The 21,734-nt window shown below is 38.3% G+C and overlaps 1 protein-coding gene across 1 annotated transcript in view; it reads left to right on the top strand.

Annotated features, from left to right (window-relative positions):
* Nucleotides 1–21,734, top strand: part of LOC150082041 (phosphatidylinositol 3,4,5-trisphosphate 3-phosphatase TPTE2-like) — a 199,605-nt gene that overhangs the window by 11,230 nt on the left and 166,641 nt on the right. Inside the window, exon 3 of the mRNA XM_090380409.1 lies at nt 9,522–9,569. Within this exon, the coding sequence (XP_090236535.1) occupies nt 9,522–9,569 (48 nt within the window). The remainder of the gene's footprint in view (nt 1–9,521; nt 9,570–21,734) is intronic.

Below are 21,734 nucleotides of genomic sequence, written 5' to 3'. Positions count from 1 at the left end.
TGTTTATTGAGTGTACGACTCGCGGTAAGCTTAACGCGTGATTCAAATCTTTTTCAACTAACACAAAAAAAAAAGATTGCGTTAACAGAAAATTTGCATAGAGTAAATTGAAAAGTGGTATAATTTTTACAGATAGCGGTAACTGAAACACGTGTTAATCAAACTCGCATTATTCACTTCTCAACACATTCACTTCACAAATTTCAAACAGTTGTTTTCTACTAGTCATTTTATATTCTAATAGTGCTTATAATAGTGTTGACTAGTAGAAAAAATTGTTTATAATTTTTTCTACTAGTCTCTCTATACATTAAAAAACTTTTCCTCCTAGTGATATTTTTTCGATCCAATGGGAGAAGAGGGCGGTGCAGTTAAGTCACTACAAATGCGCAAGTAAATAATTACATTTTATTTTTTTTTTTTCTGAAAACCCCAAACACGAGAAGTGTTGGAACCTATAGTACTTAGTACTGTGGTTGGGTTGGAGGTTGAGAAGATGAAAGAAGATATTTGTTGACATTCGACTTGAACGTCTGTAGACTGTAAATTTCAGGAAATATGTATGAAGGAAGGTTGTTCCAGAAAATGGTAGTTGAATGAATAAACGAGGAAGATGAAAAGTTAGTTCTGGGAGTTTAAAGTGGGACAGTAAATGGATGTTCGCTGATGGCAACACGTGTTCGGACTGTTTTGAAAGAGAGAGAGAGAGGGGGGGGGGGAATTATAGAAACCAATTCAGCAGAACAGTGCCCATGGAAGTATGTGTAGAAAAGGCATGCAACAGAAACAGTACGTCTATGAGACAGCGAGTGCAGAGACTGTTAGAGAGGAGTCATTAATTAACCTAATTAACCTCTTCTGAATGGAATCTAGAAGCCTGAGAGAGGTTATCGGGGCACCGCCCCAGATATGGGAACAATATTCCATGGTAGGGTGGATTTGCGATTTGTACAGAGTGAACAGCTGTTTGGAAGAAAAGTAACGGCAAAAGAGAAAACCAAGTTTTTTAGGTGCAGAGGAAGCAATATTTGTAATGTGCTTGTGCCAAGAGAGATTAGAAGTGAGGGTAATCCCCAAAAGAGATATATCAACTTGCCTAGAAATCGGAGTGTCACCAAAGATAAGCAAAAGAGTAGCATAGGAGTAGAAGAATCCTTTTTGTTGAGATATAAGACAAGACTGAGTTTTAGAAGGATTGAAATCAACTAAGTTGTCTTTGCCCCACTAGAGAATTACCTGGAGATTGGCATTTAAGGAATTGGTAGCAGATATTTGAGAATTTGAAGCTGATTGAGCAAGGCAAGGTTTCTCAAAATGGAAAGTGGAATGCAATGTGCTATCATTGGCAAAACTATGGATAGGATTTTCAGTCAATGGAAGAAGGTCATTAATATATAAGAGGGAAAGAACTGAACCTTGGGGGACACCAGCATTAGTGGAGAAGTTAGAAGACAGAAAGCCATCTACCATCACCCTCAGTGAGTGATCAGAGAGAAACTGGATAACCAATTACAAAAAACAGTTAGCAAACCATAAGATGGAAGCTTGTTTAGAAGACCTTTACGCCAAACACAATTGAAAGCCTTTGAGATGTCAAGAGCAACTGCTTGTGTTTCACCAAACTTTTCGATTGAATTTGTCCATAAATGAGTAACATAAACCAGAATATCACCAGTGGGTCGACACTGACAGAATCCATACTGGTGATCGTTGATCAGACAAAAGGTTTCTAGGTAGTTTAAGAGTTGGCGGTTAATTGATTTCTCCATTACTTTAAAAAGAGTAGAAGTAATTGCAATGGGAGGGATTTGTCACCCTTTTTAGGAACTGGCTGGATATAAGCAAATTTCCAAGCAGAAGGAAAAACACCTTTGGAATAAGAAATTAAAAAAAGGCTGCAAAGAACAGGAGTAAGTTCAGGAGCACAGGTTTTGAGAATCAGTGGAGAAATACCATCTGGAGCTTTCTTAGCATCAATACTCGTCAAAATCCTTCTGACATGCTTTCCAGCACATCAAAATTCTGACATGCTTTCCAGCACACCATTCCTAGCACATCAAAATCCTTCTAATGTGCTAGGAATGGTGGGAGGTGTTTTACCAAGATCATTATTACGTGAGTTGCAAGATAAATAGGATGCTAGCAGGTCAGCTTTATCCTTGGCCTAAGTGACAACAAAACCATCTGGGTTTGACAGAGGTGGGAGCAGAGATGAGCAAAAGTTGCGGTGAGTAGCTTTGGCAAGAAGCAAGTTTTCTACTCTTAGCCTGTTCAAAATCCAGTTTGGACTGATTAATAATTGCTTTACAGTTGTTACAGTTGTTGTGAGCTTTGGTGTAGGCAGAAAATGAAACTGAAGAATTGGAAACAAGCCAATTACATATGCAACTTTCTTCTGTTGAGCAGCCTTAGCACATTTATTGGCAAACCAAGGATTAGATAAAGGACGAGATTTTAAAGTGGAGTGTGAAAGAAAGGATTCCATTTCTACAAAAATAATTTCATTGACAAGATCTGAGGCAAATGTTGACATCAGAAGTTTTGAAACAATAATCCGACCAAGGAAAAGAAGAAAATAAATCTTGCGGTTCATCCCATTTTGCATTCTTGTAATGCCAAACAATAAGAAGTTGGGAATAGCCATGACCAATATTATACTAAGAGTAGTAACCAAGGAATAACCAGTGCTATGGAATAGTATTGGTTATTCCTTGGTTATTCTTTGATGTCTTCACTAGATTGAAGTGCTAGTGAAGACATCAAAGGCAGATATTTTTGGAATATCGGAGACATGGTGTCACACAGATATAGGCAGTGCAGAGTTGGAATTTGGGGAGTACAATGTGTATAGGAAGGATAGACAGGATAGGAAGGGAGGGAAGGGTTATGCTGTTAATTAAGAAACAAAATCTAAGGTAGTGAATCCAATTTATGGTGGTGGACAATGCAGTGTTGAGTCTGTTTGGAGTGAAATAAGCACTGCAAAAGGAAAAATGATAGTAGGTGTTTGTTATAGGCCTAATGAATCTGATGAGTATAATGAGCAATTGTGCAAAGAAATAGTGGGCCAGTAAATCAGAATGTCTTATAATGGGAGATTTTAACTTACCAGATATTGACTGGAACTTGTGGATTGGTCACTCGCACACTAGCAAGACTTTTGTGGATTTATTGGATGACTGTTTTCTACAGCAGCATGTTTGAGAGGCAACCAGAGGGAGTAATACTTTGATCTGATTATCAGTAGTGATTCTTCATGCATTAAGAATCTGCAGATAAAGGAACCACTGGGCGATAGTGATCACAATGTATTGATGTGGGAATTATTTAAAAATGTAACTACCATCAAAGCTCAAAGGAAGGGTGTTTGCTTTTGTAAAGGTGACTACAAAGGTCTCAGACAGTTTTTAAATTCTGTACAGTGGGATCAACTGATGTTACCAACAGTGAATTCTAAATGGGAAGCCTTCAGGGACTTAATTTTGGAGGCTATTAGGCTTTTCATTCCAACTAAGAAATACTGTTCAAGGTTTAGGTCTAAATGGATGTCAGATGAATTAATGAGGCTAGTGGCAGAGAAGAAGAATGTATTGGATGCATATAAAGTATCAGGTGATACAGAAGCCTATGGCAAGTATAAACTAGTCTGTAACCAAGTCACAAAGGAGGTTAGGCAGGCGAAGGCAGATTATGAGAAATCTTTGGCAAAGGATGCAAAGAAAAACAGCAAGGATTTCTTTACTTATGTAAACTCTATAAGGAAAAGGATGAATCAAGTTGGACAACTTAACATAGATGGGTTAACTATTGATGATCATGCTTAGGTAGCTGATAAACTGAATGAGTATTTTGCATCTGCATTCACACATGAGGAGTTATTCAATGAGGGGAGTGCCAGAAGTTTATCAAACGTTAACAAGGAGCTAAGTGATTTTTTAATAACTGAGAGCAAAGTGGAGGAGAAATTGGTGAAGTTAAACATAAGGAAGGCACCTGGGTTGGACGGTATATATATATCCAGTTATATTAAAGGAGGCAGCAAAGGAAGTAAGCACACCCTTAGCCATAATTATTGAGAGCTTCCTTGGACTCAGGGGAGGTCCCCATGTACTGGAGTTGTGCAAATGTATCACCAATTCACAAAGGAGGTTCAAAAGGTGACACAAGTAACTACAGACCTGTTAGTTTAACTTGTGTTCCGGGGAAAATAATGGAATCACTGATTAAAGAAGCACTGCAGGATCATCTAGACAAGACTGCAGTAATAGTTAAGACACAGCATGGTTTGATAAAGGGAGGTCTTGTCTGACTAATTTGATTGCTTTCTATGATGTGGTCACAAAGGAACTGAATGCCAAAAATAATTTTGATATCATATACATGGATTTCAGGAAAGCTTTTGATACTGTTGTACATGGAAGACTGCTGTACAAATTGGAGAGGTATGGCATCAAGGGTAAGCTGCTACAATGGATAAAGGGATGGTTGAGTGGGAGACAACGGAGAGTGGTAATCAATGGACACTGCTCTTCGTGGACAAATGTTATTAGTAGAGTTCCCCAGGGTTTGGTGTTGGGCCCATTGTTGTTTTGTATATTTATCAATGATATTGATGAAGGTATATCAATATCATTGCAGATGATACAAAGGTTGGCAGGGTTGTTAATGACAGTATTGACAGTATGCTACTCCAACTGGATCTAGATAAGTTGGGAAAATGGGCTGAGAAGTGGCAACTGGAGTTTAACATTGACAAATGCAAAATACTGCATATGGGTAGCAATAACCGAAGAGAAACATACCAACTGGGTGGTACTACACTCTGGGAAGTGGAAAGTGAAAAAGATCTGGGGGTAATTGTGCAGCCAAATATGAAGTTCGCTGAAGCAGACGGGCTGCCAGGGCAGGCCATGGAGTCTTGTCAATGATATATAGGAATTTTGCTAGCAGGGACAGAGAGGTGATAATCCCGTTATACAAGGCAATGGTCAGGCCACACCTAGAGTACTGTGTACAGGTTTGGAGGCCTCATTTTAGGAAGGCTGTAGAGTTGCTAGAATGAGTACAAAGAAGAGCAACAAGATTGGTGAGGGGAACAAGGGGGTCCTCTAACCAAGAAAGGCTTAAATTCTGCAAATTGCAGCACCTGGAGAGTAGGCACCTGCGAGGTGATTTGATTGAGATGTGTAAGGCCTTGAATGGGTTGAGCAAGCTGAATGTTGATGGGATTCTTTGTCTTGCTCAGACTAAGAACCTGAGGGGGCACAGTTATAAACTGAGGAAAGATAGTTGTAGAATAGATGTTCGGAAATTTGCCTTTAATCATGGTGGAACAAGCTTCCATCTTTTGTTTTGGAAGCTAATAGCCTAAATAAATTTAAGGCTGAGCTGGGCAGGCATTCGGAACGAATGGAGGGATAAATGGGAGGTTCCCCCCCCCAGCTGATGTTGCATAAGCTTGCTTTCTTGCATCGTATGCCTCTGCATTGGAGAAGAGACAATCATCAATTGTGATCTGAGGTGCCTAAATGACCACTCACTTCGACCGTGTACCGTATTTCCCCATGTATAAGACGCACCTTTTTTTGAAAAATTTGGGGTATAAAAACTGGGTGCATCTTATACAGTGGTTGTAGATTTTTTTTACTTGCATTTCCTGCCGTTTCGTGCTTGTTGTCTTTGCGCGCATTGTTTCACACTTGTTACTGGTATATTAGGTTACGTTTTGCCACGTTCTGCCCAGAAATGGCTCAGAAAAGATTTTCTGAGCGATTTCTGGAGAGGAATGAGATTTTCGTACAATGCTGAATTCAAGTTAAGTGATCCAGTTTGCAAAAGTGAATGGAAATCGTGCTGCTGAACGCATGTTTGGTCCTCCTCCTCCTCCAACTGAGAAAACAATCCGAGACTGGCTACGGGAAGGGAAAAACCCTACTGAAAATGCCACGGCAGAAGAAGGCCATTAGAGGAAAGTCAGCAAAATGGCCTGATTTAGAGAATGAATTGAAGATATGGATTGAGGAGCAAAGGGCAATTGGAATTCCTGTGTCCACAAAGATGGTTCAGCATGAGGCAAGAAGAATTGCTGATGAAAAAGAAGTTACTGATTTCAAAGGAGGACACAATTGGTGCTTCAGGTTCATGAAATGGAATGGACTAAGCATGCATACACGCACCAGACTTGCTCAAAAAATGCCTGAAAGCTATGAGCAGAAGGTCCTTGAATTTCATCATTTTGTCATTCAATGTCGGAAGACACATCAGTTAGAGTTGGGACAGATTGCAAATACGGACAAAGTCCCCCTTCAATTTGATGTCCCAAGTAACAGAACTGTTGATAAGAAGGGGGTGAAAACTAACTGTGAAGACAAGTAGACATGAAAAGAGCCATTATACAGTTGTTCTAGCTTGTTGTGCCGACGGAACCAATTTTCAAACGCAAAACAATGTCCAAAGAAGACATTCCTCAAGGAGTGATTGTCCACGTTCATGATAAGGGTTGGATGGATGAGGATGGGATGAAGATCTTGTTTGAGAAAGTCTGGAGCAGGAGATCAGGTGGCCTCTTACGCAAACCCGCCCTATTGGTGCTTGATCAGTTCAGGGAACACATAACAAAAAATACAAAGAAGATTGCTGCAGAGTAAAAAAAAACAAAACTTGCCTTCATGCCTTGACATCCCAGCTCCAACCACTCGATGTCAGCATTAACAAACACTTCAAAGCTGACATGAGAGATGAATGGAACCAATGGATGAAGTCTTCTGGGGATAATTTTACACCAGCAGGAAGAATGAAGAAACCAACTATAGGAGAAGTTTATACCTGGGTGAAAAGATCCTGGGATAATATCAAGATTGAGATCGTTGTCAAGTCATTTAAGAAGTGTGGCATTTCAAATGCCATAGATGGAACTGAGGACGAGGCAATATATGAAGACAGTGATTCGTCATCAGACACAGATGAGGACAAGCTAATGGATGGGAGTTTTGACAGTGATGAGTTGTATGAATTTTATGATGAATAAAACTTGAGTTCAATAACTTTATGTAATACATTTTTTTTCAAATTTCGGGCCCCAAAATTAAGGTGTGTCTTATACATGGGGAAATACGGTATTTAGAAGGGTTGTTTGTGAAAAAAAGATCAAGCGTGTTGGCTGTATGGTTAGGATTGTACTGTATTCTTGTAGGTAAATGAACAATGGCACCTCCATAGCCAGGTGGGCAGGAGCAGCAGTGCGTAGCACACGCTTCTTGATTAGACCGGGGTTCGAGCCTGTGACTACCAAATACGGAGGATGCGGAAAGATCAGGGAATGACTACCGCATATCCCCGGAACAATATGGCCTTAGTTGCTAATGCTCCTAAAAACCAAATAACAATAATAACAGTAAATGAACAATCTGTGCAAGGTCATTAGTATTTGCAAAAGCCTCAGCATCTCGACCTGCTAGGTTGGTTTGATTAGAAAACAGAAGCCAGCTGGAGTTGTGAACATTAAAATCACCAAGGAAAATTATCTCACTGTTGGGAAAGTTGGACTGGAGAAAGTCAAGTTGCAAAGAGAGGAAGTCAAAGAGCTCCAAGTGATTAGTGGAGTTGGGAGAACGGTAGAGACAACAGATGAATTTGACACAATGAGGTAGGGAGATTTTAAGCCAGAGAAGATCAAAGAGAGGAGATTCCAAATTGCCAATTTTCTGACAGGGAATATCAGAACGGACATATGCACAAGTACCACCTTTGAGGCGAAAGGAATCATACAGCGAATAATTTTGGCATCTGAGATGAGCAGTAGTTGAATCAACCGATAACTGAGCTTCTGTCAGAAAAAGTACATGGGGTTTGGCAGACTGCAAGTGGAAATGGACATCGTCGAGATTAGAATTGAGACCACATATATTTGCGAAATTAACTAGGAAGTGTTTGGGAGGTTTAGATCTTTCGCAGATAAGTTTACTCTATTAGTTTTACAATTCATTTGACATAGGTCATTTCCTGATTAGATTTCGATCAGTGCGTTATAATGTAAGTATATTGGTATAATGTTATTATTATACAAATAATAACATTTATACAATACAAAACTATACAAATATTTCCAAAAAACTAAAATATTTACAAATACTGAACTATTTACATTCATACCTCTATGTTGGTGAACACTACATTGAAGGAACACGAATTGGCAGAATCAGATACTTGCTGTTGACAATGTAGAGCACGTACGTGGGATGCATGCCAACATTCATCGCATTGAAAGACAAACTGCCTCCATAACATTCACCAACCTTGTGCACGAGGTTGGTGAACATTATGGCATCATTTGATGTTCTATTGTAATTTTAACTGATGAAGGGTCCCAATATAGTTTGTATATTTGTAAATAGTTTAGAATTTTGTAAATATTTTAAATGTTTGTATAGTTTGTAAATATTTTAGTCCTGCTCTTTTGGATGCAACAATGTTCCTCATGCATAATGAAACCCGAAGCAAAAGGCCTTTTCCAAAGTGACCTATTTAAATACAGGTAAATAATTACTTAGTGGTATTTATTCAACCTTGACTATGTGGTTGGGGATAGCCAATGGGAGAAGAGGGATGCAGGTCACATGGTACAAGTAGGAGGGGCAATTACATCACTACGAATTCACAGGTAAATAATTTCATAGATCATTTCCTGATTAGATATTGATTAGTTTGTTTCGACAGGTGCCTTTTACATAGAAAAGATTCGACTTACTCTGTCATAAATCCATGTGGGTTGACAAGCAGGGGGCAGAGCCCCCTAGTATATTATATTAAAATATAATATACTAGTAGAAAAAATACGGTAAATAAGGTTTGTGGATACCTTGTAATTGTGGATAATCCTCATAAGTTACTAGTCAAAATTATCTGTGCAGTCACTTGTAAAGGATGTTTTTTTTCTGTTGTTGAAAGAAATGTGTTATAGTTCTACTCCCACATTTTTTTGTGTGTACATATCATAAACTGAATGCTGAATACAGATTTGCTACTATACTGGATTTTTTTTTTTTTTTTTTTTTTTTTAAATTCTTGAAACAGTATTTCTCAGTCCAACAAGCTTATGGCCTTGCGAAGTGGTGTAACTATGTCAGGCAGCCCAAATAAATTTGTAAACAATTCCTTACCAACATTAGTGATCACATTTACTACCCATTGCTCTGTGTATAATTTATGGCCATCACTAAATTAATACCAGTTTCTGGGCTTCTATGACCTTTAAATTTGGTCTGCTCTGGCATTTTTTTTAGTAAGCACTTGTGAATTTCTGTTTTATATATGTACAGCAAAATATTTTTTCCCCAAAATTTATCTCCTTAAACCTCAGTGTGCATAATAGTCTGGAAAATATACTTATGAAGTGAAAATATTTGCCATATTAGTGAAATGCTACTATTAATTTTATTTCAATATATTTTTTTCTTGTTGCAAAGTATCTAGAAAATAAATGCTGTAATTAATGTTTTGTAATTATCCTTTTTTGTTTTAAGGTTTGCACAGTTAAAACTGAAGAGGTTTATTGAACACTTAGCTTTTAGGTAAGTGTTGGTGCTTTGATGTTTTGTGGATTGTATTAATATTAAATATAACACATTAGACTTTTTCTTAAAATAAGGACATCAAAGTCATGCTATTGATGCCAGAGATTAAGAAATTTTATTTTATTTGTGATGCCTATATGTGATATTCTATGATATACAGGGTGGTGCATGTTGATACATTTATATCATAAATTAAAACTGAACTATTAGTTGAATTTTATGTAAAGTTGGTGGCAGTCTGCACCAATTCTGGAAAATTCACTAGAGCATTAAGCACTTTACATTTTTGTGAATCATACATGCACTTGTCAGTATGCAAAATGGCAGAGAGGTCGTCATGCCTCACAATCAAGAAGGTTATTGTTCGTTTTTTCAAGACAAAGAGTAATTGCTGCATAGAGAAGATTTTGGACTTTTCTTTAAACTCACTGGCACCTTCAAGTACCATAGTAAATGCTTTAAAGAGGAGAGTTATGTAAAGGATTGGAAACTATCTCATGCAGCCAGTACTTTCTTCAGAAAATCTTGAAGCCCTCAGGGTTGCAGTTTGGAGTAGCCCAGGAAAGTCGTCAAGAAAAGCAGCTTGGACACTTGGAATATCTCAGCATTCTGTTCACTGAATACTTCAGTTGGATTTAAAAATGTTCTCATATAAGGCTGTAGTGCCGCATAAACTTTCTGAAAATGATAAGCATTAAATATTTCAATTTGATGTAGAGGGGAGAAATGCAATCAGGTTGTGTAACACGTGGTTTTCAGACAAAGCTTATTTTCATTTTTTTAGACAGGACTGTGAATAAGCAGAATGTATGGTTTTAGGCAACAGATATGGGAAAATACATAACATGGAATGTCCATCAGGTAGTGTGTTTTGTTGGCAATTCCATATGTAGCAATACTAGCATGAACACTTCTTGCTTCAAGCACTGTATCATTGTCAAAGATTTATCTTCAGTGCCTGAAGTTACTAAATTTTCAACTTCCAAATTCAACAATAGACATAATTTACTGCAATTGGCATATTTAAGTTCCTCCAAAACTACACAATAGACTGTTAATGTATAAGAGAAAGAATAACATATACCAATGAGCCAAAACAGTATGACCACCTACCTAATATGAGGTTGTTCCTCCACGTGCAGCCAAAACAGCTAGTACCCGGCAAGGCATGGATGCTACAAGATTTCTAAATGTGTCTTGTGGTATCTGGTACCAACATGTAACCAGCAGATCCTTTAACTCCTGTAAGGTCCGTGGTTGAGACACTGCAGATCAGAGTTGCTGTTCCAACACAAACCACAGATGCTCGATGGGATTTATGTCGGGAAATTTTGAGGCCAGGGCAATACCTGGAAGTCTTCCTCATGTTCTGCGAACCAGTCTTGAACAATCCAGGCGGTGTGGCATGGCGCATTATCCTGCTGAAAGATGGCACCGCCAGAGGGGAAGACCAGTGCCACGAAAGGGTGTACCTGGTCAGCAATGATGTTTAGGTAGGTGGTAGATGTCAGAGTGCCCAGCACTTGGATGACTGGTCCCAGGGTATCCCAGTAAAACACCACCCAAAGCATGACACTGCTACCATCAGCTTGTTTTTGCCCCACGGTGCATCCAGGCGGCATCACTTCCCTAGGTAAACGATGCATAGTAAATAAATTCGATGAATATGAAGTGCTGATCAAGTCATCAAATCCAGACATTGTGGGGATATCAGACACATGGTGTCATGTACCCGGCCGTCCACCTGGTGCAACAGGAAACATGATTCATTGGACCAGACAGCCTTCTTCCAGTCACTCAAAATCCAGTTTTAATGCTCACAGTGTCCATTGTAGGCACTGTCGCCAGTGAGCCGTGGGCACTCGGAGTGGCCTGCGACTACGCAGCCCCGTTTTCAGCAGTGTTTGGTCTACTGTGTGTGTTGTGACACATTACTCCCGTCACCAGCATTCCAATTACCGGTAAGTTGCGCCACAGTCACCCTTCTGTTGCTGCTGGCGCCTCCGTAGCCAGGTGGGAAGGAGCAGCAGTGCGTAGCACACGCTTCTTGATTAAACCGGGGTTTGAGCCCGTCACCACCAAATATGGAGGATGCGGAAAGGTCAGGGAATGACCACCGCATATCCCCGGAGCAATATGGCCTTAGTTGCTAATGCTCCTAAAAACCAAATAACAAACAACTGTTGCTACATACGATCCGGGAGAGCCTTTGCTCACCTCGAGCATCAGTGAGCCATGGTCGTCCAACACCTCGTCGGTGGTTCGTGTGTTCCCCTTCTCGGACCACTTTTGGTAGGTACTAACCACGGCTGACCGTGAACATCCCACCAGCCGTGCTGTTTCGGATATGCTCTGATCTAGTCGTCTGGCCATTACAATTTGGCCTTTGTCAAACTTGCTCAAGTCCGCTGCCTTTCCCATCTGAAGAACAAGAGTAACACTGATTCACAGAGCTCAGTATAAGGTGTTTTTTATACCATCTCCCGACCCGCGCACACTCCGTAGTTCACCTGCAGTTGCTTTGATTTCCATAATGACTCGCTGATCTTAATGTTTTGACTCATCTGTGCATGTTAATCACATTAATGGATCCCCATCTTAATAAGGTGAGCCTGACAGAATACAGACAGAGCCTGAATGCAGACCTCAGCCTGATGTGTAATGAGAATTTAACCTCACTTTTCTGCATTATTTTGCTATCATTTAAGTCTTAACAAGACATATGCTGCCATTTAGGCAAGAAGTGATAGGGGTATACAATGCAGTCCTTATTTCAGTATGTATGGAAATTTACATCGCAGTAGTAAATTTTCTAATTCGGTAATGGTAAACCAATGGTTCATGTGCCACAAGGCATGCAAAGAAATTATACCAACAGACAGCCACACAAATAGTTTGTACTATTAAAAAAGTATTTTTGATTTGAAGACAAATTAATTTTATAGTCTGTCAGCCACATCTAGCCACGAAAACTGTGATTGTGCTCAAAATTGTTGAGCAACAAAGTTATCATTAAAAGCTTTCAAGTATTTTTACCTTTTTTTAATATCAATAAAGACTATTTACTGCTTTTAGTCAGTGTCATTTTTTCTCCTACAGCTCGTGAATGTTGTTATAGCTTTATTTCAGATACTTTTGCTGTACAGGCCAGAAAAGTTTCACCATTGCCGGCCTGCTCCCTATTCTGTTTTTATGCTGTTTGATGTTCTGCTCCATCCCCTACAGAAGGGTCTCTTACATTAGAGTTGAATAAAATATCTGGTAAACCATTTATCATCTCTAAAGCCAGTGTTCTTTAAACAAAATTCAAGAAATTTCTTACAGTGATTTAAGAAATCACTATGCTACCTTGATTACTGTCAAGTACCAAACTTAGTTGTTTGTCCAAAATTAGGAGGTAGAAATGAGGTTACTCATTTCATAGCATCCCTTATAGCAGAATTTTTCAATCTTTTTCTGACTGTGGGATCACTTTTCAAATCTAAATCTTGAAAGGAGTCTTATCTTTAAAAGCAGTTGTTATTATTAACTAACAGATTAAGAACAATTGTGTATATAAATTAAATAAAAAAAATTAATGGATGTTTCCAGGACCTCTGGTATCTTGGATGTTTTGTAATTTGTATTAAAATATTTATTTTAGTTTATTTATACCTCTTAACAGCATAACTATATTGTTGTTGTATCTCAAAACTGTATCACAGAATTCTTTCTATATTTTTTGCTCCTCTTACATTAAAAAACAAACAATCTCGAAACCCTTTCTTTCTCATTAAAAATCTCAAAAAGGTCCAACAGAACAAATGGGGGTTTCACTGACCCCAGTTTGAAAACATATGTTGTATAATACCAAACAATTAAGATGACTTTGCTGCCAATACACTGCAAATATGTTTAAAAAAAAATTGGACTCTGACAAGTTAGAACAAGAATTACTGAGGGTAGGTAGTCTCTGGAATTTACTCCTTGAAATACCAAATAAATTTAAACTGTATTAAAAGTTTTTCACAATGCAGTCAATCCATTTAGTATAGATCAGCTACACTGTGAAGGGCTTTTAGTACAGGCTAACTCCATTATGTATAAAGTTCCCAAGAGGGTGCTTGTGTGAGCTCTCTTCAGAACTGTTTGCTCAATCCCTTTGTTTCCATTAACAGCAATTCATGCCACACCAGAATATACTGATCCCTTGGCCATACAATTTACTCTGTCAACTGTGAATGTAAGCAGTTGTGTAAAGTGTCTTATCTGTTCTAAAGGATGTGTAATTTAGTATGAAGTGTAAGTTTGCCTTCAGCCAATGGGTGGTAGATTGCTAGAACAAGCTTCCATCTGTCGTTGTTGTAATAAGGTTTTAGTAGCATCAGCAACTAAGGCCATATTGCTCCGTGTATATTGTCTGTAAATTTTGTGTTCTGTGGTTGATTTTCTGTTTGTTGGACGAAAAACATGCTACTCAACCACTTTGTGAAAAAGGCTCATAAAAATTTCTCATGTCATCAATGTTGGGAAAGATTTTGATACTGTTGCACATGGAAGGCTGTTGTACAAATTTTAAGGCTAAGTTGCTATAATAGATAAAGGGATGGTTGAGTGGGAGATGACAGAGAGTGGTAATCAGTGGACACTGCTCTTCGTGGACAAATGTTATTAGTGGAGTTCCCCAGGGTTTGGTGTTGGGCTCATTGTTGTTTTGTATATTTATCAATGATATTGATGAAGGTATTGATTAATGTCCAAGTTTGCAGATGATACAAAGGTTGGCAGGGTTGTTAATGACAGTATGCTACTCCAACTGGATCTAGATAAGTTGGGCAAATGGGCTGAGAAGTGGCAACTGAAGTTTAACATTGACAAATGCAAAGTACTGCATATGGGTATGTGTATATGTAAAGGGCGGCTCCTAGAACGTTTGTTCAACTCTGCCTCATATCTCTGTGAAGAATAGTATCACTACAAATGGGCCAGGTATGTGTGTGATGTAGGTTTGTGTGTGTTCTGTTCTGGCCTCTTGGCTACCCAGAAGCATCAGTCACCTGGACAGATGATTCTGGGTACTCGTCCACACCACGAGAAGGTGGGCCAGTCCATGTAAAGCACGTACTGTCTCAAGAGAGACTCTGACCCACCTGATGTTGCCAGAAGGTAGGCCAGAATCCTCTGGGGGCCCATTCCAGATTGAAAAAATATATATATGTATATGATCACCCATGGTGTGATATTGAACTGAAATGAATAAAAATGAAGCAAAAGAAAATAAAATAAAACATGTATAATAAAAAAAATAATAATAATAACAATAATAAAAATAATAATAATAATAACAATAATAAAAAAAATAATAAATAAATAAATAAAATAAATCAATAAATAAAAAAATAATAATAATAAATAATGATAATAAATAAATAAAAATAAGTAAAATGGAAGAAGGTAGTGGTGCTGCTAAAAAAAAACAAATAAATTAGTAAAAAAAGTGGTGATTTTTTAATATATTAAATTAAAAAAATAATAATAAAAAATTATTTAATAAATAAACAAATAAAAGAAAGTAGTGGTGCCCCTAAAAAAAGAAAGAAATTATAATAATAAATAAATACATAAAAGAAAAAGTGATGCTACTATTAAAAAAAAAAAAAAAAAAAAAAAAAGAAAGCACTTAATTTTGTCTGCAGGCTGAGGAAAAACTTCACTTCTTGAGGATTTGAGTTTATATATTATTAAAGGAGATCTAACCAGCTATGCATCAGCAGGACCATTGTGCTGCATCCTGTTGAGATCTGTCGACACTGAAGGCCTTCAAAGAAATATGCCTTGAGCAAAAGCCTTAAGGATGAGATATGACTCTGAGCTTTTAAACAGAGACGACTCCTGTCCTGGTTGAAAATTAGTAAGTGCATGAAGAGGAATTCTGAGATCGTCATACAAGGAGCAATGATACAAGATGTGATCCCAACTCTCTGGTGATCCACATGAACAGAGGTCTGTTTGTGATAAATTGAACCTAAAAAGACTGGTTCATCGATCCATGTCCTCTCAACAGGTAGGACGTGAATATGTCCATGCGGAACCACAGTCGGACACGTTTATCAAGGAGAAATGAAACTTGTATAAATTTTCTTGTTGTTGCACCAACAGGAGCTGTATCCCATCGAGACTGCTAGATGTTAACTAACTTATTCCACAGTCTCCTTCTTTCTCTTTTAGTATCATCTTGAAGGTTGATGGTTATTCCAAGAATTTCGGTCTCAATGTGGTTTTTCAGTTTGTAAAAAAATCCTCTATAAGTAACTTGCAAGTCTAAAGGTAATGTTCCGGCTAGTACTTGCAGAGCTTGTGTCGAGACTGTCCTGCATGCCTTAACTAAACACCGCACGATGGTTCTGCAACCAGGCAAGTTTTGCTTTGAAGTGTTTGAGCCGTGCCCTGTGAAACCATGCACCGGCAGCATACGTGACCAGAAGGAGGAAAACTGCATTGTAATAGATCCTTAAAAGTTTTTCTGGAGAGCCCCCATTCAACATGGGACACCCTAACAATTGCACCAATAAATCTACGTATTTTAGATAATAAGTTTGTCAAGTGAGGAATAAAACTGAGACTGGAATCAATTACCACTCCTAGAACCTTGAACTCTTTAACTATGGGGAGACGAATGTTGACCCAACAGAGGACGAGGGATATCTAACTTTCATCCAAGAATCATCATCTTTGTTTTTGACAAGCTTATTGGCCACAGTCCAATTGTGGAGATCCCAGAGAACAAAATTTGCGGTAGTTTCAAGATCGGCCCTAGAGTTACCATTTACCAAGATGGTGAGATCCGTCTGCATGTGCTATTATTTTGACGTTATTGAAAGATCGGGAGAGCCACTGCTGCAGCACCATGTTCCATGTAAAAGGACCCCAGTGTGGGCACCCTCTGGATACTGATCTTGATACTATGTTTAGCCTTGACTATTATGGTTCTATTGGCAAAGTAATTACGGATTAAAAGGTAAAGGTGGTTGGAGCATCTAACCGATCGCAGATGCTCCAGGATGCTCTCCCACCAAAGGGAGTCGAAGGCACCCTCGAAGTCGATAAAAACGGACAGGGTATATTTATGTACCGAGTTTTGAACTGAAGAGACAAAGTCCACAAGAGCATCCTCACAGGAATGTCCAGGACAGAACCCATATTGACTCCTTGAAAGCAGATCCTGTTCTATCAGTAGGGTATTCAATCTAATGGCCATTAGTCACACTAGCAATTTACCCAAATTAGCCAGCAGAGCGATTGGCCTGTACGATCTAGCCGCTCCAGAAGGCTTATCCGGCTTTCTGATCAACTTAACTAGAGTGACCTTCCAAATATCCGGAAAAGTTTCTTCCTGAAGGCATCTGTTGAATAAGTTTAGAAGAACATAAGGTTTTAATTTCAAGATACTATGATACTAAAGATACTAAAACACTAAAAAATCACAGTTTAATTTCAAGACTCTGATAATAAAAATGTTTTCTATAAGATCTAGTCCTGAGCACTTCTGAACATTAACTTTATGCGAGACATCCTGCAGTTCATCCAATGTAAAAGGTTGTGTGGTTGTTGAGGACACATAAGATTCATTGTCTGATTGGATTTTAGAATGAACAGCTAAGTCTGAGGTTGGATCATCCAACGGAAAAAGAGCATCTAAGATTGCATTTGCCGAATCATGCCAGTTCAGTGTTTCCATGGAGTCTGCCACAATTGAGCCAAATATGTTAGATTTGCCTTTAGCCAGTGGGTAGTTGATTGGTGGAACAGACTTCCATCTTTTGTTGTGGAAGTTGATAACCTAAATAAATTTAAGGTTGAGATGGACAGGCATTTGGAACAAATTGGAGGGTTGAAATGGGAGGGTGGGTTTTTGGCTGATGCTGCATAAGCCTGCTTTCTTGCATCATATGCCTCTGCTAATGTTACTTGAACTTGGTGTGGGAGACAGCAATCCTACCAACTGTGCTACCTATGAGGGTATAAATTCAAGGAACAGCTGGACAAACTATTGGAGGGGATGAATAGGTGAAATGGAAAATTTTTTTTTTTTTTTTTTTTGCATGCTGTATAAGCTTACTTTCTTTGCATCATTTTTCACTATTAATACTAATAAAATGAATGAGGAAGGTCTGTTCTCTCTCATAGGTAAGACAGAAACCAATGTGCACATTTAAAATCTCAAGGAATAAAAGAATAGGTGATCTCGTGAAGTTTGGCTATGGGCAGCAGTTTGTTTAACGCTAAATAAGTTGCCTCACATTGACAGAGGCAGTGAGTCAAGCTGAATTTAAAGTAGTATTGGATGGTTATCTTGTGGAAATAGCATGAATATTCTGCTGTGTTTATTATAATAGTATTTATTTTTATTTTTTTGGCTGATGTAGAACATGTCCACTTTCTTGCATCATTTGACCTTACTAATACTTACATTTCTGCTGTATTTTGATACTAGAAAACATTTTATGAGTAATTATTTTGTGTAATTACATTATATTATATGGTATTATTTATATTACCTTAATTAAAATGTAATCTACACTGGTATCGCTGTTTGCTGTATACGGTGTATCAGTATTGAATAAATAGATGCAATTCATAATAATATTTCCCTCTCTCTCTCTCTCTCTCTCTCTTACTGTATCAAAGAGAAGAAGCTCAAATTTTTGAGCTTCTTCCCTTTGATGCCCTATTTTATAGGTCCATGAACTGAAAGGTTAAGGAATAAATGTTTTGCTACTGTGCAGAACACATTTATTAAGAACATGTCTTTTTAAATTAGATGACTACCTACTTATTCTCTAAAGGATGTTCAAGGTAATAATGAATTTTTCTTCTTTTTTTTTTTTTTTTGTTTTTTTTACTTCCTGATTTTCTTATCAGACAAAGATCAAGGATGAAAACTCAGCCATAATGACATTTTTACTAAACTTTATTCAGTGTTTATTAGAACAAGTGTCATTAAGTGGATAAAACTGTTGCTATCTGTACTGATAGTATTATGGATATGATGTACAGTCAGTAATCAGTAGCTGGTTCTTGAGGTACTTGCTCCTTGAGGCTGTCGCAGATATTCTCTCAGATAAGCTGTGTTTGCTACTAGGGAATATGGAACTGATATTCTGGTGACACTCAAGTCAAGTGGACCTAATGTCGACAAAGTCCAGTTGGTCTGTGACAGCCAAATTCTTTGCTTGCACCTTCACAATGGTGGGACTGTAACTCTGGGTATAACCCCCATATGCAAGTCCTGAAATACGGCACCTAGCACACCGTAAGTGACAATCAACGTAAGCAGGGGTCTAGGTGTGCTGTCCACACCACATAGAGGAATGCCACCCCTCTGTATTACCAGGTAATACTAGGTGGTAGATGATGCTCATCAACTGGTGCAATAACACAGTTTTGCTTATTGGATGCTTGAAGTGGTTGGTTTGTTTGTTATTTGGTTTTTAGGAGCATTAGCAACTAAAGCCATATTGCTCCGGGGATATGCGTTGGTCATTCCCGACCTCTCCGCATCCTCCATATTTGGTGGTCATGGGCTCGAACCCTGGTTTAATCAAGAAGCGTGTGCTATGCACTGCTGTTCCTGCCCACCTGGCTACAGAGGCACCTTGAAGTGGAACCCATGTTTAGTCTCCAGAGCAAAGCTCTGGCAAACCCTCTCCCATCCCTTCCATCATACAGCATGATTGATGTCTTTTGAGGTTATTATTATTATTGGCCATATGGTGCAAGGAAGCCTGAGGCTTATGCTGCACCAGCCAAAAAAATTCCCACATTACCCTGAATGATAGAGAGAGAAGGGAATGATGGATATCATGGCAATATTCCTTACATTTTGAGGATACAGCTCTAAAACAGTGTTCATAGACCTGCTACTAGATAATCCACTGGACCGAACCTATTGGTAACTCTCTAGGAGGTTCTGAATCAGCTAGTGTATAATCTCGTTTCCTCTACTCTGCCAGGACTGGAGGGAGTCCAAGTAGTGTGCATGCAGGTGGGGAGCATTGTTCAAACCCATGTTATGTCAAGGAGCTGGATATATTCTTACCATGTGTATGCCATATCCAAAAATTTCCTTACTTCATAGCATGTCCCCTCCGCCTTTTCTTACTACTGAATACACCATGAATTGTCAAATTAATAGAACAAACGGTAAAATATTAAGATTAGAGTGCACCCACCAGATTGTCAGCAAGAAGAGGAAAAATTCATTGATTGACTGGTGGGGACTTCGCCCACCAGTCAATCAATGTCTTCCTCACTGTGTCATTGTAAAGTTCATTGTCGTGTCACATGATTTGTTATGTGATTAACTCTGGCGAGTGTAATTCATGTAAAACAAACAAAAAAAAAAAAAACCTAAAAATTTTTTTAGGATTGAAACTAACAAGTTGTATAATTACTGTTGCTAAAAACACAACACCACCAAAAAAATACAAAGAAAAACACTCATCTGATCAGTGGGATGCCCTCAATCACTGCCCTCGTCTGCCGGCATGTATATTTCTGTTATATCATTGAAGAACGACAGCATCAAGTCAATGCTGCTGGAATGGCTACAACTCCACATATATTCTGCGAAGTAGGAGTCAAACTGGTCATTGACTGTTCTCAACGACAGCTGCCCATTAAAGGTGCTCCAAGTACCCTCAATACTGTTTGTGTTAGCACAGTTTCAGGATCATTGAAGTGAATCGAGTGATTTACAGCAAGATGCTTAAACCCTTTGTCACCTAAGACTTCTGATACTGTAGTAGTACTGGGCAAAATGGAAGTTTTAATGAGGTCCAGGAGAACTTCTTTACTCCTATTTTCAACTACATAGAAAAAACACTTTTACTGATCCTTGTTCAACCCCACCAAACACCTATTTCCCATTCACTTTTTTACCACGATTATATTTTCTTTTTCCAGACTTACTCTCATCAATCTCAACAACACCCACACCACCAATCATACAACTTTCTCTCACACTCGCACACATCGACACATACCTCATGACAAAAACTTCTCCAGTCACTCGCAGTTGTGGAACCCACACCCAGCTCATTTATGACATATTCACAGGGCACCTTTCCAACCCAAAAATAGGGAGGAGCATCAAAATCATACTTAGCCTACTCTCTGAGAACCACAACCCATTTTGCACTGACTTTTAACGTGATGAGGATTGGCCCCTTTCTTTCTACAAACCCACTCAAAACCATCTGCATGATCCTTGCACTCAGCTGAGCTTGTTATACTTTCACACTGAAAACACTTATATTCAGATGCTATCAATTTCACCTACATTCGCCAATCAATCACACTTTTGCAACCTCCATTTTCCAAATGATACAAAATTTTTGCACTCACTCGCTCCATTGGAGTCGAGCCGCTAATAACAGCACTCACCATCACCATGTCACGTGACTGGGGAAAGAGGAGAAAGAAGTGGGCAGTCTCCACCAGTCAGTCACTGGCTTCTCGCTGACACTTCTTTGTAAGTCAGATTCTGCTTGTTTCCCATTGTTGGTGAGCTAATTTGGACACTAGTTGGGTCACATGGTGTTATATACAGATTACATATTTCTGCACATAACCCAACCACCCATGGTTCTTATAAAGTGGCCAGATAATGTGCAATTAATCTGCTTTTTATTATAAAAATTATTGAACTATAAAATATAACTGGCTTGATAATGTGTTATTGATAGAGATTTTAATGTTACACACAGTACATAAAAAATTAGATATTTAATTCAGTTGTGTGAAATTTATTATCTGATGCTCAAAATAAACTTGTTTATTTGTAGTTAATGTATTTTTCTGAAAATGTCTTAAGATATCTCTGTAGTAAATAAATTTAAAAAAAAATGTACAGTGGTACTAATTTGCCAGTAGTAGTGAAACTAATAATAAAAAATAATATTCCTTTCAGCAGTTTAAATAATTGGAGCAGTAAATGACACCACAGTATTTATGATATTGTAAAGTGTTATGATTAGTGCAATCCCATTCATTAATTTTGCTTAGTGCATTTGTTTAAAGAAGCAAATTCATTTTTCTGATTGTGTATTAGTTATGTGCATGGAACTAAAAAATCAGAAGCCCAAGGTGACTTGCCCATATTACCTACCTTCTGAGCCAGCC

This window comes from Mastigoproctus giganteus, chromosome 8 (assembly GCF_048544385.1).
Source record: "Mastigoproctus giganteus isolate SK-2022 chromosome 8, ASM4854438v1, whole genome shotgun sequence".
NCBI lineage: Eukaryota > Metazoa > Arthropoda > Arachnida > Uropygi > Thelyphonidae > Mastigoproctus > Mastigoproctus giganteus.
Note: the sequence above shows the minus strand (reverse complement) of the source record. Positions and strands in the feature narration are given on the sequence as shown.